The sequence below is a fragment of the Halyomorpha halys genome, unplaced genomic scaffold, assembly GCF_000696795.3.
Source record: "Halyomorpha halys isolate HHAL.00 unplaced genomic scaffold, Hhal_1.1 Scaffold297.1, whole genome shotgun sequence".
NCBI classification, from domain to species: domain Eukaryota; kingdom Metazoa; phylum Arthropoda; class Insecta; order Hemiptera; family Pentatomidae; genus Halyomorpha; species Halyomorpha halys.
Genome location: NW_027109687.1, coordinates 478,750 through 494,616, shown reverse-complemented (window position 1 = coordinate 494,616; position 15,867 = coordinate 478,750). Strand labels below are relative to the sequence as shown.

General features: G+C 32.6%; 1 protein-coding gene across 3 annotated transcripts in view; it reads right to left on the bottom strand.

Annotated features, from left to right (window-relative positions):
- LOC106680859 (Kv channel-interacting protein 2) overlaps positions 1–15,867 on the bottom strand; it is a 488,280-nt gene that overhangs the window by 17,206 nt on the left and 455,207 nt on the right. For all 3 annotated transcript variants that reach the window (XM_067047830.1, XM_067047833.1, XM_067047831.1), the window contains one exon: positions 7,060–7,130. In XM_067047830.1, the coding sequence (XP_066903931.1) occupies positions 7,060–7,130 (71 nt within the window). The remainder of the gene's footprint in view (positions 1–7,059; positions 7,131–15,867) is intronic.

Genomic DNA, 15,867 nt, shown 5'->3' with positions numbered 1-15,867 from the left:
AAAAAAAAAGGCCGAAACCCTACCGAACAAACCTTCCAGGAGGTATTATTTATAATTTACAATTTAATTTAATTTATTGATTTCGTTTCCTTTTTTTATTTAAGACTTTGAAATATTAATTCAAAACTACTTTGTAATTTTCGTATATCTCAATAAGCCATAGATATATGGGCAAATGAAACCTAATCGGTTTAAAAATAAAAAGTGGACGGTAAAAATGTTTATTTTTCTTAGCGGAGTCTTAAAACATAGTCTTAAAAAAGAGTGCTAATTAGTTATGATGAAGTATTAAGAGAGATATGATGTAGCGACAAAAACCACTTTTGAAAAATAATATATAAGGATTGTTAGTTATTTGAATTAAACTTTTTTAAACATTTATTTATTGGATTCCAAACTGCTTAAATTAAAAGTACAACTGATAAATCCAATGACGTATGATGATAATGTAAAGTACTATGGCGTGATGCAGAGTTGTGGAGAATTTACCTGTTGGTTGTCAAATAACATTCCTAGATGAAAGGGTCTCGAGGTCATCTTCTTTTTTGTAGCTGAGGAGTATTATCAAGAATCAAAGAGGAAGCAAGGTTCAATCACAAATGGGTTTAGGAGTTTCGGTATTATATTTTTATTGTAAAATGAAGTTGATATTTGGTTTTCACTACTGAAAAACTTTTAAATACAGATTTTCGTTGTAAAAAAAATTATTTTATTTTAATTATAATTTTTAACTGATATTAAAATTCATATTTAAGGGTTCCAAAATACACAAAAATCGAATCTGACTGGCTTTTTACCAACAAAAGTTTTTGGTCTATTTTACTGGAAGCTATGGGTTTTTGTAATTATTCATTCCTTGACGTCATTTAATAAGATCATCAACCTTTTGTTCTTATTCTGCTTAAAAAAGTAAATCGATTGGTATATAATATCTATTGAATACATAAATAGAAAAGGCAGTATACAATAATACAAAACATTTCTAAAATTATATATAATATTTTTTATCTTGGATTCTAGGGCGCATTGGCTAGAATCCTCTGACGCATATTATTTTAATATAATATTTTATTGTCTTAGAATCACCAAAAACAGTTTCATTGAAATCGGTGAACCCACGTGGTCAGTCTCCTCTTATTTGATAGTCGGTGACTCTGGTTCCCAGTGTCCGTGGGACGTATTTCTGTCCAAATTCATATTACAGAATGAATAATAAAAATAAAAATATTACTTACTATTAAAACGAAAAATTAAAATATAAGTACTTTTTAAAAATTAACCTATTAAATTAAATTATAAAACATTCTCTATAAATAATTAAAAGGAAAATATTCTCATATAACTAAAAAATAATATCTTCGGATTCTAGCTTGGGGCCCACTGGAGGCAGTATTGAAGAACACAGTGCCACATTCTTATAATATTTGGAAATCATCTGCATAGATGTAGTATTGGGAATGATGGATCTGGAGGGGAAGGGCATTAATGTAAATAACAAACAGAGTAGGAGATAGAAAGGAACATTGAGGAACACCACAGGAGAGGGGGAAGGTTTTAGATGGAAGTTGACCTGGGACAACTACATACTGGGACTGATTGTAGAGTGAGTATTTGAACCAACACAGGGGACTGTTAGATAGAGGCAGATTACGCAATAGTAAAGAGGATGTTTTCATCAACTGTGTGAAACGTTTTGGAAAAATCTAGTAGGAAAAATCTTTTCCAAGAAGATGGAAATATGGAGTTTTACAATGAAAAGTTGTAGATGTGGTAAAGAACAGGAATGAAGAAAGCAAGGCTGGATTTTATTAGTTTTACTGGAATGTCATTAGTGTGGGATTTTAGAAAAGCGGAAAGTAATTCATCGTAGCACAGACGTGAGAAAAAGAAGTCTTCAGGATTGAAATTTTAATGTTGAATATCGGAATTAGAAGAATTATGAGGTTATGATAAGATATAGTCATTGAGATCATCTGGAGTCACAACTGAGATTATTGAATTCAGGTAAGGATAGGTTACGGAGTATTTTCCATTTGGATTTGGAATAAAGAGCATTGGAGAGGACATTATGAAAGTAGGCGGGCATTTGCAAGTCTGACTACGGGGTTTGGGTTTCATTAATGTGGATCTTGAAAGACGTATAATCAGCAGGTAAACGGGTTGCTCCTTGCTGCATCCCTTCTTTTCATCATTTCCAATATTTCAGGAGTCAGCCAAGGTGCAGTGAGACGGCATATGGTTCTGGTTTTCAAAGGAGCATGGATATCTAATATGAATTGTAGGTTTGAGGTCATGGTGGTTACCATAGGGCCAACGGAGTTATGGAAATATATGATGTCCCATTCAAAAGAATTAATATCACGCTGAAGGAGTTCATAGGAGATAAGGTCTAAATTGCGGTATGAAACTATTTTGGGAGTGAAGGATTTCACGGGTACGTCGTATGTAATTTGGATCAGATCATGCGATGAAAGGAATGGAACGGGATGTTGAGAAGATAAAAGATTTCGATGGGGGAGTCTCAGATATAGAGGTGCATTTTCCAAGTGTCGGAAAATTGCGTGTGATGGGTTAGAGAATAAGGGACAAGATGAAGGTTAAGGGAAAACAGCAATTAGGAAGTATTTTTCAGTAGATTGTAAAGCATATTCACGTTAAAATCTCCGGTGACGACTATATAGCAATGCATAATGATTGAGTACTTATTTTTATTGTCTATGTTTTCTTATTTTTTAACGTAAGAGGAAACTTTTTAAGAGTAAATGGAATAAAAAAAGTACCTCAAAATGCCATTTTAAGCAACCTAATTTTCAAAAGGCCACTGTTTTAAATATTACAGAAAAGAAATAGTAAAATGTAACATCTTAAAAATAAAATAAAGTAATGATTACAGAGAACAATTCTCTTTAAAAAGTTTCCTGTTCCCTCATTAATGAAATTAATTTAAACGGTGAAGCTAAATTAGCAGTTAAGGTTTAGTGCGGAAATCAATTAATTAACATTGGACAAATATAGTAGCGTCACTTTGACTATTAATTATAGCTAACAAATGGCAGGACCTGTTCGTGATAGATCGTCGTGCCAGGGCTCGATTCCGGAGCCTCAGGATTCAAATTCATCCATGTTATCCAATGTAATGAAATATTTATTTTAGCTAAATCTAGAAGTCTACACATTTGAAAATAGAAAAAAAGAAACGATTTCCAGTTGATTTTGAAATATGATGGGCCGATTATAGGGTCAGACGAATTCCTAATGTGTTTTTGAACTAAGACAAGACGAGCTATTATGATGGGATATTAAGTATGGGACGGGGAGGCATATTACCTCTAACAATTTTAGGTGTTATATATCAACCAATACTCGCTATAAGCAAATGTCTTAAAAGTAATGTGGAATGACTGCCCAGCATGTGAGAGAATGGTGGGTTATGCTGGATTCTCGTTAAAACTGTTCGATATTTTCGATATGCATATGAGCATATATATGCTCATGCATAGTTATTTTTTAATAATATACACTAATGTTTTAAAACGTAGGTATAAGTTTGATGGATACCACACATTTAGTTGTGTGTATATTTTAAATATGACAATTTTTGTTTTCTTATTGAGGTGCGCCGAAAATCTTAAATATATACCGTAGTTAAGTTACATTTTCGTATAATTTATTTTTATTTTTCCTTCTTCTTGAGTTCCTTCTCCTCTGTTTGCAACGAAAACCTACACCATTTGCTTTATCTTTGTTGGTATCTATAATAATCGTTTTCTACTATATTTATTTATATATTATATTTATAACTATATATTGATTGTTCCACTACTATTATTCCATCGATTCGATAGCGGTCTAGACCAAAAATCAAGAAGGGTTAAATACGAGTGATCGAAAATGGAGTTTGTATTATGTGTCAAAGGTAGCACTGCTGATATACATATCTTCAGCTCGATATGTATCTAAAAATGTTGGCATTTGAGCTATTTTAGATATTTCGTGAAAAAAATATGTTGGTGAGTAGAAGTTCATTACATAGCTACCTGACCTTAGGTAAAAATAATGATTTACTCAGAGGAAGGTGGATATCACTAATTGGAAGGGAAGGATACTAAAGCTGTTAATGAGTCTCTACATTTACATTTGTGAAATATAAAAAAAGGAAAAACTGGAAGAGTTGTTAGGGAGCTGGCGCTCATTCTCACAGTTCTAGAGCGGTCTTAATGACTTAGTCAGCGGCTCTTGAAGACCTGCGTCAGTTAGCCTCTTCTTTGTCCTCTTTTCGCCAGCCTCATTATTTATATTTAAAATTTATGAAAAGACGAGCAGTTTAACATAAACAAAAATATGACAATTAGTAGGAATTGCTATGTACTGAGGATAATGGTATGGAAGGGTCAAAAGGAATTCTTGGAAAGCGTTAATTAGAATTGCTGCACCAATAAACATTATTATCACCGTATGAGAATGTTGATATAGGGGGGGGGGGCTGAGTGAAGTTTCGAGCATTTGAAATCGAAAAGAAAGAACGATGAATCTAAACAATATCGAAGATTCTTACAGATTCCAAAATTTTTATAAAAGATTAATCGTCTATACTAAACCGATAGAAATCCCAACCCAGAATAAAAGCTTTGTTAGCTTGCGGACAGAAAAGAATATAAAAATATATTGTGGAAAAGGGGAAGATAAAAAGACCCGGGCTAGAGAAGAAAAAGTAGATTTTACCTGAACGAGACAAGAGACTTCCTGCTAGAAAGATTGGGAAGAAAATTTGAAGAAACAGATTTTAGAAGAAGTGCTGAGTGATCGGATCAAGTGATTTTATGGTTTTCTAACCTTCTCCCGTTCTCCAGCATTCATAATTTCTCGGATTTCCAATGATGTGGGATATTTTTTTTATTGGGGTAATTAGAATCAGTGGATTCTAATAGTAAATTGGATTTTAAGATGAACAGTCTATTTTTCTCGTACATTTAAGTTCCGTCCAAATTTTACCTTCAAAACGTAAAAAATTGCTAGCTGTTGTGCTGTCTCGGCCAATCCAACTGTCTCAAACAGTGAATACTCAAACATACTCATTTGTACAGATTCAATGTCTGCACTCTAGAGTCTATCAAACTTCAGTCAAAGCGGACCTACGATAGACAAAATTCACAACTATATCGACATGCCAAAACATCTTAAAAAAAGTGTATCCTTTCTCTGGAATAATATTGCTCGCACAAGATAATTGGCCCTTAAAGACTCAACAGAATCCATAGACAAAATAATTATATTTCTGAAAGAAACTCAATTTTATACTAAAATATAATCCACCAATATCGACCAGTGTAAAAAGGAAATAGTCTACATTCAACTACCAACTGTCAAAGACAAGAAGATAAATAAAGTAAAAAGGGTGTAATAACCTAGATGTTGATCGCCCTGCATAAAAATCGAATCTAATCTAATCAAACAGTCTCAATCAGCTTTCGAAGATTCAGCGTATTCTCAGCAAAGCTCTAATTTGATTTTTCGGAAGTCGTCCCTTCTAAGAACAGACGATAAACGTCTTCTTCTGGCGTGCAGCGTCTTCCTCCGTGTGCTTTTTTCTACCTTTTAGTAACTTAGTCCCACGAAGTCACCTCATCCGCTTGTGTGCCTTTTAGCACATTCCATTTTACCCTTCCCACCAAGGACTCCCTTAATTCCGTAGCCAAAAACGTTTCCCAAACCCTCCAAGCCACTTCAATATCCATCTTCCTGCCGTCCTATTTCACTTCTGCCCATTATGGGCAAAATCCTAGAAAAACTCTGACTAAAACACCATTATCCAATCCTTGACTCATATTATGTTATTCCTGGCCACAAGTTTGGATTTAGAACCTCTCATTCTACCATACAACAATGTCATAGAGTGGTTGATGACATATCTTCCACATTGGAACGCGGAATGTACTGCACAGGAGTCTTCAATGTCGAACAAGCTTGTGATCGAGACTGACCGGTCTGCTCTATAAACTTCGTCAATTCCTTCCGCCTAATATTTCCTTTTAATCCGCTCCTACCTCTCTGATAGAACCTTTGAAGTAAATCATAACCTAGCCTATTCATCTTTCTTTTCTCAGACCGCCGGTGTTCCTCAAGGTAGTATCTTAGGATATTATCTAACAACATGATGACACATGTATACTGTCTGTAAACAACGATCCTACTAATGCATCACAAACACTACAGACACACATAACATCCATTGAAGAATGGTGTCAAAACTGGAGAATCAAAATAAATTCTGACAAGTCCCACCAGATCACCTTTACTCTCCGTCGTAAATCTCTACCCTCCTGTTCTACAGTATCATTTCTAAATACTCCACTAACGCCTGTTCAACAGATTAGATAATTAGGACTCCATCTTGACAAGAGACTTACTTGGAATCCACATACAAGACTGAAACGACAAGAAACTGCTCGTAGATTACGATTGCTACAACACCTACTTGACAAATGCTCTAAACTTCCCATTCACTACAAGAAATTATTATACACTATGATAATCAGACCAATTTGGACATATGGACTTGAGCTCTGGGGCTCTACCAAACCATCAAATTCCTCCCGCATCCAATCCTTACAATCCAAAATTCTACGTAAAATCCTTGATGCTCCTTATTACGTTACAAATAAACTCATCCACAAAGATCTTAACATCCCATTCGTTGCAGATTTGGCCCAAAACAGATATACGTCTTTTCATTTCAACCTTAACAATCCTTGATAATCCTCCGAGGTGTCTGAAAAGAAGATGGCCACGGGACCTTCTAAGTTAAGTTAATTAAGTACCACCAATGGGTGGTTTCTTCCCAAGATTTCCAAGTGTAAATGAAATATTCCACATATTTACTTATTGTATCTATTATTTTGTACAATTGTAGATTACATTAAATACAAAAAAATCCGTAGCTGGAAGATTTTTCGTAGTGATCATGAGTTTAATCCCAAAACGAAGAAAAATATTACATCCATTCCATGGAATAATTACCGTTATAAGTCATTACTATATACTTAAATGTACTATAATTACCTCAAAACTGATTTTTCCGGACTGATTGTGTTTGATGGTGTTGAACACGTAGTGAGCATATTGGCTGGCATCTGTAAAAGAATATAAATAACACTTTAGTCAAAATCCGGTATTTCTAGTAAGGAAACTATGAAACAAGTATGATTGGAATAAATAATAGGACAATATCCTCTAGTCCTCTGCTTAGAATTGTATAGAAACATTTTTATTCTTGAAGATCCTGTTCACGCCACCATGTAACTGAAGGGATGATGTATATGTATATGTTGTTTGGAAATAAATAACGCTAATGGTTATAATTTTAATCCATTGTGGCTTATTGTGGTAGGATTACTAAATATCTGAGTATTGAGGACCACATTTATAGTTGATTTTTATCAAGGATATTTAAAAGCTTCTTTTAAAATGATGAGGGTAAGATTCCCACCTGGATATTTATTTCGCGGCAGCCTCAAAAAATAAATCATGACATTCCCTCTGTAGGACTGTATATTGCCTTAAAGGAGAACTTGTTAAAAAAAATAAATAATAATAATAGAACCTATAACGTTTGGTAATAATCACAAATTCAATAATAAATTATTGAAGCCATGATTTTATCTTAACCGCTTTTTATTGTTACATCCCAAAAATGTAAATCTGGAATCTAAAAAGAAAAAACTTTTACTATTATCATTATGAAACGAAGGATTGGAAACCCCTTCTCACTTCGACCCATTTTGGGTCTTTTGTGATTTTCTCCTTATTTGCCTAGAACTTCTATGGAAATTTGAAACTTCTGAAAAGCCAATTAGGTCAAAGACATTAATTTAATACCAAGCGAAAATGGTACTAAATTAATGTCTTTAGGTTTGATTATTGCCTGATTCAAGCATTGTAATCTGTAAAAGTCAAGGGCTTCATATTCCCTGAACCTTTTCGAAGTCCTTTAAGAACAGACGACATGCAGAATATTCATCTTCTTTAGTTGATATTTTAACGGACAGTGGTCCGTGAGGAGACATTTTATCGTTTTCCACTCATTTCTTACTAGGTTTAGGTAAGATTTCGCCTTTGAAACAGTTATGAATAGTTTAGGCTATTTCATTCCGGGTTTCGTAGCACAATACATTTCTTTCTCTTTTTCCCAGGAATCAATCTCCTTCCTTCTTACACTAATGTAAATACTTAAGTAGGGTTCAGAGCCTAATAATTTAGTAAGAAGAATCCACTAACGATTTTACTAGGAAGAAACATTGTAATTGATTGTATAATTTCTAATTTTTTGGTTAGTTCAAGCTTTCATAATTTATTTCTTAAAGTAATATATTTTGTATTAAATGTTTATACGTTTATTTAGGCAATACAGTATAGATATAAATAATGTATTTGATTTATTTTTGATCAAATCATTTTCTCCAAGGTCAAATTAAAAAAAATCTTCTATTAACAAATTTTTAAAACTGATTAAAAAATATTGATAATAAAAGAATTTAGGAAAGCAAATAACAATCTTAACTTTTAATGTGGGCGTTTAATGATATATATATATATTTTAATCGTCAGTAAAAACTTACATCAAAATTTAGTGTCCTTTGTATGCATTGATTCTTATTTAGCATGTTAAAATTTATGAAATATAAGTTTAATCCTTTTCCTGTATGTATAGATACCCTATGAAATTTTGAATAAAATTTATTTAGCAAACATTTTATTCAAGCGGAAATTCAAATTCAATAAACGAAAAAAGGAAGAAGAAATAACTGGAGTTGTTGTTTATTTCATTTTAAAGTTATTTTACACTAGAATTGGCTGGGAGATTAAACTGGAGAAAATCCTATAAGACGAAGGATCTAACAGGTGGGTTTTCAATCACGGCTCAAAGGAGATAGATTTCCTCAGGAACTAGTCCTTACATGCTCTTTTAAAATATGTCTCCTCATGTTCTCAGAAGATAAGCTGCAAAGTGAAATTTACAAGAGATTTTGAGATATTCATATGATTTTTTTTATAGTTAGGTTTTTCTTCACATATTCCTATTCACTGGAAGTTTCGAGTCAGAATTTGATTTCTTTTTGTAACCTTAAATATTATTTCCTCCCAGCTTTTTAAGACTCATGGTTTACGCAAATCACAAGAAATATATAATGCTAAAATACAATATACCTACAATTAAATACATATAATAAAAAAAAATGTTCATGTAGTTCATATTAGGCATAATCAAGTACAATGAATTAAACATTCAAACAGACCAATCTAAAAAATATTTTTGCTTCCAATTCATTAGATATTAATTTTGAAGGAGTAGAGCTGTAAAATGGATCAAACACATTTCAGAATCTCTGCTTCTCTATTTTTTTTTTTTTTGAAGGTCGATAATTTATTGAACACTCCTGCCAATCCAGTTCTTTTGAAGCGCTGCCTCCTGTATTCTTCAAGCCATGCCTGTTTTATTGAAGCGGAGCTGGGTTTTTCTCTGACTTCCCTTGATGTATGATTTACATGCGCCTCCCCTGGAAACCACCCTTCTTTTATGAGGCTATTGATGATCCTTCTAATGGATAATCAACCTTTACTGACCCCCAATGAGCCAATTAATTTAGTATATTACATAGATAGGACCATATTTTAATTTCTAACGCATGCAAGTTTCAGGCATTTTTTTGCATCGTTGATTTAGGGGAAGTCTAAGTACTCCCACACACATTATACTTAGAGTCAAATATTCAATCGATCTGTCGTCAAGAAAGTGTTAAGAAATGAAAACTAAATTAAATAAAAATCATTGACAATAAATTTGTGTTTTCTTAAAAAGGTGAAAACTAAGGGTCTGAACTAACCCTTGGGTGGCGAGAAGAAACCATTTGGGTGCCAGACACACTCTTATAAAAGAATTAGGTAGTAGTGAGAAAGAAGTCGATCCTGAGATGAAAAACAGTAAATTGAAATATGGCCAGGTGGTACGGTATTCCTCGGTTCTGCTTCCGTTTTCCAATAATTTTGTTTGAGTTCTTCAAGTATCTAAGAAAAGTAATAAGAATGTACTGATAAATAAAATAATTTGTGTATACTGTATAAAAAAATATTAATGGTGATTGTATGAATGAAAAAAAAAAAAGAATTCCGAAAATACGATGAGGATAAACCCAATAAATCCCCATGTCGATGAAAACTACAGAAACAACAATTATTCGAAATGTGCACGATTGGTAAAAAAATCGATTCAATAAACGCAATCAGGACTCCCGAAAAGACAATAAACGATCCAAATATCGAACACAACTCCAAAAATAAAAATAATTCAATTGAAAAAATAAAGATGATTAAATTAATTCAACACTCCCTACATAAAAAAAATAAATTCAATGATAAATATAAGGATTTAAAAATTGGTTGTTGATGATATTATCATGACTCAGGGGTGCTCCGTACCTCATTGTACATTGTACATTACAGTATATATTTATCATTTCCCTAGTGTGTGCATGTATTGGTACGAATTTAATAATAAAGGAGGTTACGAAAAAAAATAATCAGCTATGATTTTATTTTTCAATAATTTTATATCTAGTTGAAATTAGCACTTCATGTAGATTATTTAATAAATGTCGGATAAATGTGTTCAAATTATTTGAAAAGTCATTATTGGAATTAACATTATTAATTTTTATTAATATGATAAACAAAATATAATTATTCTAAAATTGAAAAAAAGTTTCATTTCAAATAGAAACGTTACAATTGATTTGGAAAAGGTTACATAGTAATGGAAAGCATTGTGATCGTGCTAAAAGTCTAATTCAAGTTTTAAACGAAAATACGTGTTTTGAGGTACCCTGACTCCAAAATACCAAATTTTGCAAAATGGTCTGTGTGTGTGTAAACAGCCAATCTCAAAAATAAAAAGTCGTAAGAAACGGAAATTACATATTAAAATGTCTGGGATGTGACAGAATTTTTTTGGTCAGATCAACACACCCACGAAGTACAACGAAATAATCGATATTTCACTTTTTTTCGATTTTATCAAAAACAGCTCTAACTATTTCGATTGAACTCGGATGATCAATGAGCAATTAAGAACTCTTTATCTACCGATAGGTCTTCTTCAGTGAATTTGTCTAACAGAGCTTATATACCGAATTTTCAAAAAAATCTTCCTCAAAATTACTTTAAATTGTGTTTATTTATAAAAAAAAAAATCTAGTTCTCATTGTTAGCAATTAACATTATATAGATACCAAATATTACTGAATATTATGAATAAATAAAAGGAAAAATAGATACATCTGATTCGAACGGGAAAAACCTAGACTACATAGTAATGTAGTAGTAGTAATAGTAATGTGGTAGCAGTAGCTTCGAACGGGAAAAACCTAGACTACATTACTGCTTCATTATCTTTTGATTTTTGAACTGTTGTGTTCTTTTAAATATAAAATTTATATTTGTTAGTACTAACTCTAGAAATCCTAAAAATCTGAATTTTTTTAGCAACAGAAAAATAAAAATTACTGTTCACAATTTTCGCCTTATCTGGTCTTTACATTATTTTTTTTTAAAACCAAAATAAATAGCGTTGACTTCAACACGAGCCCACTGATCTATACAAAACATGAGGATGTGTAAATAGAGTAGTGAGTGATGCGCGCTCTGCACCTGATTGTTTTAGTTAACTGTTTCAATGCATATTTGTTATTGTTACTCATAGCATTATTAAACTATATACCTCACGGTCCATTTTTGGAAATATGTACGATGAGTAACAAAGATAAAAACTAGTTTGTTAAATGTTCCACGATTGCCGGCAAAAGGTCGGCAGTGAAAGAGATATCGATCCTTAAGAAATGAGTCTCTAATTTCCCTAAAACCCTCTCCTTTCCACAGGAGGGTCCCAACACCTTCATCAGAAACGTTTTGCTAAGGAAATTTTAATTGAAAATCAACTTTTGGTATGAAAATACTTTTTATATTCACAGTGTGAAACCAATAAAAATATTTTCCCAATAATTACCCGGAAATGATAATGTGGGGTATAGCAAATAATGATCAAAGTAAAATAAAATCGTCTCGAATTACTTTCTGAGTTAAATATGTTAACATAAATGTCTGAGTCGAATATATCAATTTTTAAGAAAACTGAGGTATAAAAAATACAATTTTTAAAAATTAGCTATAACTTTCACATTTATGAAGTTTTTTTATCTTAATCATCTACCTAATTAGGAAAGTTTTTAAGTAGTTTTTTTTATGTTAGTTTCCATAGCAATTATGGTAATTAATTTAGTTTCGGTGTTTTTATAATCTGATTATTAATTTATAGTAATTAAAAAGTTTAAACAGTAAATTCAAAATTCATATTTTTATACACTGCAGGAATAACTTTATTTCATAACATCCTGCATTTACCTAATTGATAATTAAAATACGAATATATTTAAAATAAAACAATATTAAATTCCAATATGGAAAATTTCAATTGCGTAAGAATGAGATAACAGATTCCACGTAGTCTTGTTCCAAATTAATGTGCGCTTAATCATTTTAATTTGGTTATCTTATATGCGTTTATAATTGCGTAAGTAAATGCTTATTCATTATTTTACTCAATTACAGGAATGGTTTCAGATATTGAGTTGATTTTTTTATTTAGCAACGCACACACATTGACACGTACATACACAGATGTACACAAAACATTAGCGCGCTCGCACCAACCGAAGTCTAATCAAAGGAGGTAAAATGATGGAAATTGTTTTCCTTATACGAGTTTCACTTGAATAATACCATTTTTTCATTTCTCTCCAACTTGATATTGCAAGTAATATCGATTTCGAGAAATCAAATATGTAACACATTTATCAACAAAATTAGTCTAGTTGTTATTGGAAAATCTGCGACTGTAAGTAACAAATTTTAGATATTGGACGGATTTGGAAGAGAAGGAGGGATTGTGCAATAAGTTTAGGTCAAGTTTATTATCAACGGGGCCACATGGCCGAGGGTCCCGATCAATCGATAGGTTAGGTTTTAAAGTTGATAGATGGGCTCCATTAGGAAAATAGCCGTTCGTCCAACCTGAGGGATATTGTCCTCGCACAAAAGTCTACCGACTTGCTTTCAAATAGTTCCGGTAAAATGTGAGCGGAAGATTTTCACATTTATTTTAAATGAAAATTTTGATTTTTTTAACAATCTATAAAAACTATAAATATATTGTTGTAATGTGTTAATTAGAAATTTGAGGAACTATTGCATTCTAAACAGTACCAGCACAACTTCCTACCTCATCATAGTCCCATCGATCTGAACTTTATAGAACTTGTAAACCAGGACTAAGAAGATCATGAGGATATTCATGAATTCATGCAAAATTTTATTAAAAATAATAATCTGGTGCGCATCTCACAACTTTCATTTACTGTGAAAATTAATATTTTAGTGTTTCTCGTAGATTCCGAGAACACTTACATGACAAACGCTCTAAACTTCTCATTCTCTACATTCCCATTCACTAAGGAAATCCAAGGTGTCCTCGTAGCCAGCTGTACATATGGCACACCTCACCATATGTACTTATAAGCAACTAATTTAAATATTTAGGAGGGTACGAAAAAATCTCATTCACTACAAAAAATTAGTATATACTACAATAATCAGACCAATTTGGACATACGGAATTGAGCTATGGGGCTCTACCAAACCATCAAATTCCTTCTGAATCCAATCCTTACAATCCAAAATTCTACGTAAAATCCTTGATGCTCCTTATTACGTTACAAATAAACTCATTCACAAAGACCTTAACATCCCATTCGTTGCAGATTTGGCCCAAAACAGATATGCGTCTTTTCATTCCAAACTCCTTAACCATCCTAACCCATTAATTCTTAATCATTCATCCTTAACAATCCCTGATAATCATCCAAGGCGTCTGAAAAGAAGATGGCCACGGGATCTTCTAATTTAAATTAATGATTGAAGTACCACCAATGGGTGGTTCCTTCCCAAGATTTTCAGGTGTATATGAAACATACAACATATATACTTATTGTATTTATTATTTGTACAGTTGTAAATTACATTAAATAAATAAATGAAAAAAAAGTGTTTGTCGAGGTGAAAATAACGAATATCAGCTTTGTTTCTGCCAACAGTGTGACAAATCAAAGCGAAGCCTTTTACATAGAAATGAGATTATAGAGATCTGGCGGTTTCGATTTTTCCGGTTCGATCGCCTGCTCTATTTTTCCTTATTTTCTCATTTAATTGTTTATTACACTCGCTAATATTTTGTAACTATCCAATTTGTATTATTGATGTCAATGGGAACTGATTATTTATTTCAAATAAGCGAAATTAAAGGTACTTTAAAGGAGGATTTTTTGAAAATTCGTCATTTAAGCACTGTTGGACTATTTCGATCAAGCCAGGACCTACATAATATTAAATATCCCTTAATTGTATATTGATTTATTGAGTTTAATCAAAACGACTCTCACGGTTCTCACGATAAAATCAAAAAATATTAAAAATTGGCAATATCTATTCCGTAAAGTGGCAATTTCGGTGGGTTTTAACGAAAAAGTTTCTTTAATATCCCAGGCATACGCTAACCTTAATATTTCAGTTTCGTACGACTTTTCGTTTTTGAGTTAGGCTATTCATACACATAATGGTTACCATATATTGCTTCCAGTAATTGTTTTATTTATTATAGAAAGTATTTGAATTTACTTTACTAGATCATATTTAATTATAATATTTATATTATAATACCATAGATAGATATTTTAAATATACGTATGAATACAGCCTCAGGATAACTCAATTATAGTTTTCTACAAAAATTTTTTCGGCACTCTTTATGACCTAACCTTAGTGACCGGAGTACAAAATTCAAATATAAGGAAGAAGAAGAGTAATGAAAAAAGGTGGGTAGCCTGAGAGATGTAATGGAAGGTCGAAAAAGTTAAATACTTCAAGCTTGAAACTGAATGACACTTCTAGCAGACCTTCAGTAAGACATGACTGCTTCAGACAGAGAGAAGGGAGAGATGTCAGACACCACAACTTGGAGCCAAAAAAGGTAAGAAGAACGGACCATTGGAAGATTGAGAAACTCAGATCGTGGACATGACTGTCTTAGACAGAGATAATAGGAAGAAATGACAGCCATGAACATCATCACATAGCTTGGCACGCATCACCACCTGCAACTTTCCACCCACCCAGTAATGTAATGCATAATGTAGAGATATAGCAAGACAATTTATCTGAATCATGGTTATTGTATTACATTATTCATGGGTAAATAAATGCTTTGTTCATTTGTGTAGCGTTGAGAATTACATTAACCATTACCCCTTCCGAGTATATTATGTATTCAATGATAATATTTTATGAAGGTATATAATTAGTAACGGGAGGGCGGTGGCCACGGGGCAAAGTGCGTGGCTACTAGCTACTAGCTCAAAGGACCCGAGTTCGAATCCGGCTGGGCAGAAAATTGTTTTCTGTTACACTGTAGCCGTGAGTCAACTCCTGTGGGTTCTGGAGCCCTCCTGGGTCCACCCAGCCTCTTTAATTGGGTACCCTTAATTGGGTAAAAATCTGGTGGCCGAGAGTGATATGGACCAAATCACCTCCTTGCACAACCGTTGGTTTAGTAACACTAACCCTTACAAAGTACTGAACCCCTGACCCTTCATGGTTTGTAACGGGAGGGATTTTAATTTAATTTAATCTAAACACGCAACGCCTTTGGAAATGTGATTCAATGATAGTTGTTTTTAGAACTCAATTAATCTTTTTTTTTTTTTTTTT